This window comes from Poecilia reticulata, linkage group LG19 (assembly GCF_000633615.1).
Source record: "Poecilia reticulata strain Guanapo linkage group LG19, Guppy_female_1.0+MT, whole genome shotgun sequence".
NCBI classification, from domain to species: Eukaryota; Metazoa; Chordata; class Actinopteri; order Cyprinodontiformes; family Poeciliidae; genus Poecilia; species Poecilia reticulata.
In genome coordinates, this window is record NC_024349.1 from 1,584,807 (window position 1) to 1,589,563 (window position 4,757).

At 36.0% G+C, this 4,757-nt stretch overlaps 2 protein-coding genes across 4 annotated transcripts in view; both read right to left on the reverse strand.

The window, feature by feature from the left end:
- LOC103481082 (uncharacterized) overlaps nt 1-2,226 on the reverse strand; it is a gene marked incomplete at its 3' end in the record, with an annotated part of 2,877 nt that extends 651 nt beyond the window's left edge. The window contains exons 1-2 of the mRNA XM_017310683.1: nt 999-2,226; nt 412-547 (exon numbers count right to left, since the gene is read on the reverse strand). Of these exons, the coding sequence (XP_017166172.1) occupies nt 412-547; nt 999-1,585 (723 nt within the window). The remainder of the gene's footprint in view (nt 1-411; nt 548-998) is intronic.
- Nucleotides 2,227-2,327: 101 nt separating this feature from the next.
- The window catches only part of LOC103481084 (uncharacterized), a 21,008-nt gene continuing 18,578 nt past the window's right edge, over nt 2,328-4,757 (reverse strand). For all 3 annotated transcript variants that reach the window (XM_017310918.1, XM_017310919.1, XM_008436348.2), the window contains one exon: nt 2,328-4,595. In XM_017310918.1, the coding sequence (XP_017166407.1) occupies nt 4,532-4,595 (64 nt within the window). In that variant the 3' untranslated portion in view covers nt 2,328-4,531. The remainder of the gene's footprint in view (nt 4,596-4,757) is intronic.

Genomic DNA, 4,757 nt, shown 5'->3' on the forward strand with positions numbered 1-4,757 from the left:
ACATCTGGAACAGGAACAGCTCATCAATGGGTTGCAAGGAATGCCTCTGATAAAAGAAAAAGCAAAAATACATTCAAAATGTATAAAAATCCATATTTATTTACTTATGTACTTCAAAGAGGTTATCATAAACAATAGTAACCAGTAGAACAAGAGAAAATATGTGTATATATAACAAAGAACAGAATAATTATCTTACCACTACTTTTCAGTTTGTTCATTTCTTCCTACTCATTTTCACTTATTTAACCCTTATCTCAGTTTAATGAAATATATTACATACTGACTCAATAATTATCAGAAATTTGTGATGATATGCAAGCAGCACTTTCTGAAGATAACATATTCCTSTATAATCTGTAGTAAAAGTTCTTATTGCATATACAAAGTGTACTTGTGGAAGCTACCAACCATGTGTGCTGCTCTGACAGCAGTTATTGYTTCGCCGCTTCCCTCMACAGCTCTGACTCTTGATGAGCGAATCATTTTGTGGACAGAAGGTTCAATAAGCCCCCAAAACAACATGAAGTGACGATAACTTGAAAATCTGTTGGTACACAACATAGTAACATTTCAGATTATTTTTAATAATACAAAAGTAAAGTAAAGGATAAAGTAACCACAACTTTTACTTATTCAATAAACCCAAACCCAAACACCCAATAAATTAAATTTAAAAAGTTAAAAATCTTTTGAAACTACAGCAGTAGATTGTATTAATTCTAATATTTAATGTTAGAAAAATGCAAAATACTTTCAGTAACATTACATACTTTTTATTTTCACTTGATATATGTAGCATAGCAGGTTCAGCAAATACAAAACACTTCTGAAAATTGACACTTGTGACCTAACAAGTGTGACTTTAACACGAAATGTAAGTGTGTTTATTGTATTTTTGAATTAAGACACATTTAATAATAAATTAAAAAATCAAAGGTGGGGCAAGTAACCCACATTTTAAAAAGAAAAAGGTTCGTTGCAGTGTACAAGCTTACCTTGTGTAAAATCGGATGTCATCATCGGACCCTGCGAACCGCTGTAATCCAAAGGTAGATTGAATTTTCAGTTCTTCGATCTGGGTTGTTAGGGCTTTTATTTCTTCTTTTAATTTATCGTTTTCATTTATTGCCATGTCCAGGCCAGCTGGTTCTGGGACGGAGCAATAATCGTGATCGGCAGAAGTGCATTGCACAGGCGGATCAGTTTCAATGCTGTCTGGCTCTGGTCTGCTCACTCGTTCCCATACACTCGCTCTTTCAGGCTGAACACAGAAGTTGTTCCATTGAAATAACTCAGGGACAGCTCCTTTATTTACCTTTCTTCTCCCTCCGGCAGTTTTAGGTTGAAGAAGCTGATCCGGAGTGAAGTGAAGGCTGCAAACTTTGCTATGTGTTGTTAGCTTGAATTTGTCGCGACGAATATTTACTAGCCATYGTCTTCTTAAGTCAGGATCGCATGGAAATCTATGAAAACTTAAACGGCCGTTATATTTGGAAGACGCTGTGCACCGGGGAACACAACAGTGTTCATGGTATTGCTTAGATTGTTTTTGAAATACGATTTTATCTTTCCTTGCGGTCATGGTCACTCAAAGCGGAAGGAAATGAGCCGCACTACGCGCATGCGGGTGTGACGTCAGCGCCTTAGGTGCAAAGAGCCCATTCATATTTGTAACGGACTGAGGCAACATAGTGGTAGAAAAAATAAATACCGCCACCTGCAGGTGGGAGTTAGAATCACTTCAACCCGGTGTTTTCCGACTGTTTTACGACTAAATTAACACATTTTAAAAATTCTAATGAAATTGAAAAAATATATATGCAGGAAAAAAAAGTTTTTTTTTAAATTCATAATTTACAACATTGACTGTTTCATGAAAACGCAGAATAAAATTCACCATAAAATATTCAATTCTACTTTATATTAGCAGGAAAAAAAATGTGAGGAGCTGTTGATTTTGAGTTAGCGGTTGTCACTTGTGCGTCGGATTAACAAGCTGTACCGGAAACGCAACACAAAGGTTCCTGCCGGAACCTTAGTATGTAAAAACAAAACGAAAAATAACTTATAAAACATGCAACCCTAACAAATTAAATTTATGTAACATGTTAAAGTCTTTGCTCTATTTTTTTTTACAAATAGTTATGTGACAAACCAAGAAATTTATTTTAGTTTTCCTTAGGTGTAAACTAAACTCTTCAAAATGAACGGAAATAAAAATTTTAAATGTATCATTTATTCATTTCAGTTTCTGAACCGAATTCCTGCGTCGGTGACTCAGAAGAAAAATCCAACTGTGACAAAACGACAACTGACAGAACAAGTGAAGGTATTTCAGTTTAATATGTGAAACACTGGAGAGGAAATGAACACTTAATGTGTTGATAAAGAAAAAAACAAACATTTTTTCCAGTGCTTTTAGTGACATGGAGAAATTTTCTGCTGCAGGGAGTCAATTTATTCAACGTCTGAAAAACACCAGCTTATAATGACTGTTTAGGGCTGAATGAACAAATAATTTAAAAAATTCGAATCTGCAGAAAATCAGAAAAATAATTGACATTTTAAAAAGAAAATGTTCATAATTTACAACATCCACTATTTCATGAAAAGAATAAGGTTTACCAGAAAATATTCTGTTATACACAAAGTAATGACGGCTGCAGAAGTGGCCTGATTTGTAATGATTCCCAGGTTTAGCAGAGGAAGCAGCAGAAATCAGAGGAACCTTAAAGGCATTCAGATCAGATTTCAGTAGAAATAAAATAAATGCACAGATTTCTGCTTTTCAGGAAAACATTGAACATTTCCGAGGATCTCATTAGATGAGGACAGAGCTGGAGTGCACATGTAAGTAAGAGATCAGCTGATTGGACGATAAGTTTCTGAGTAGAAATGCACCGATTGCAGCTGCTGGGCCGGTCTGATTTTTGATTTCTGTAAAATTAAGAATTACATAATCCAGATTTCCCTACAAAAGCTACAAAATGCTGTTTCTGACTTAATTCAACATTTAAATATGTATGTGAAGAAGTGAATATTGTTATCGGTTGTTATAATGATGCTTTATATATCAAATTTAACTGTGTAATTCAACACGAGCTGAGAAAGGGAGGAGCTGCGCCTGGGGGTCGGGGCTAGGTCCACTCAGGCGTTTTGAACAGCTGACTGGTTGCCATGGAGATTAAAGGATTTCTCAATGATCAAGGCAACACTCTAGGGTTGTTTTGATGAGGGAATAACTTTGCAACATGATGGAAAAATTAAAAAGTTGATTTTAGATTTTAGATGTAACTTTGATTTGTGGCTTTAAAACTGTTTGCTGGTTCAAACAGCAACAGGTTTCATGCAGGGAAACTATTGTGTCCTTCTGAGACTCAACAAGGACAATGAAGGTCATTTAATTTCCCTTTGCAATCAATAAATTTATTTTTAAATAAAATTTGAAATGTTGCAATTTCACCAACTCAAATGTAAGACTTTTTAAGACTTGTATAAAAATGATAAATTGGTGATAAATTTGCACGTACCCATTACGTACTTTAAAAAGCTCGCTAGCTGGCTAGCTAGCCCCAAAAGGTATATTAGCAGCTAGTTAGCTTTAGCCGCAGAATGCAACGAAGATGTCTGCATACAACTCAAACTTTAGCCTGACAGAAAAGTCCTCAAAAATAAAAAACTACATATGAGATAAATAGTCAGGTTTTAGAGAGCTCTGTTCCGGTCGGGAAGTCTGCCCCCTACTGGGCGGGGTGTTTATATCTCCAGGTTTTCTGTTTGTTGTAAACAAAAATACAAAAAACTTGTTCACCCAATTTTTGTATTTAAAAAGCAAAACAGATCAATGATTCATAAAGATTCCTCTGTGATCAAAGTTCAAATTACTGAAGTTTGAAGGAAATTTCCACTTCAGCATGAAACCTTATCGGCCAATTCCAATAATCAGCAGAGCAATCGGTGCATCCCAATGGAAAACAGCAGGCATTCGGTTCTCAAGAAAAAAACAATGTAATTTCCAAACATTCCTCATTTAGGATCATTTTTCTTCAAATTCTCAATTGGGAAAGTGTAAACAATTCGCTTTAAGTAAGCACACAGAGTGGTTACAGGCACATTGGACCATTAGAAGCCATTCACATTTAAGGGACAAGCGACCTAAAATAAAATCGGACTGTTTTTAAGAACAAGGATTATTTAGGAGCTTCCTGCAAAAATGATCCAAAATAAAGATGCTTCGGTTTAAAAAGTGGAACAAACAAGTGAACAAATGAGTATTTAGGACTCAAGTAATAAGAAAAAGTGTTCCCTCTTCCTTCTGTATTTCCCTTACAGTCGATAACCAGCAGTTTCAAAGAGTCGCACATCCGTCTTTAGAAAGCTACGTCATTATCTGGAGCCAGAAACGCCGCATCGCGCTGCGCGGCTCCCTCCTGAACATTTACAAAGTCTTTTCCATCGGAGATCCGCCTGCAGCGTCCGCGCTCACAAATACCTGAAAACATCCGCTGACCGCCTCAAAACACGCCGGTTATAGATCCGACAGGCCCTCCGCGTGTTCGCTCAGCTCCATGGTGTAGTAGTCCAACGGACGCCTGCAGACAGCAGCAGAAAAATAAAAAACACAGCAGAAAAATAAAAAACACAGCAGCAGAAAAATAAAACAGCAGAAAAATAAACAGCAGAAAAAATAAACAAAACAGCAGAAAAATAAAAAACAAAATAACAGCAGAAAAATAAACAGCAGAAAAAATAAA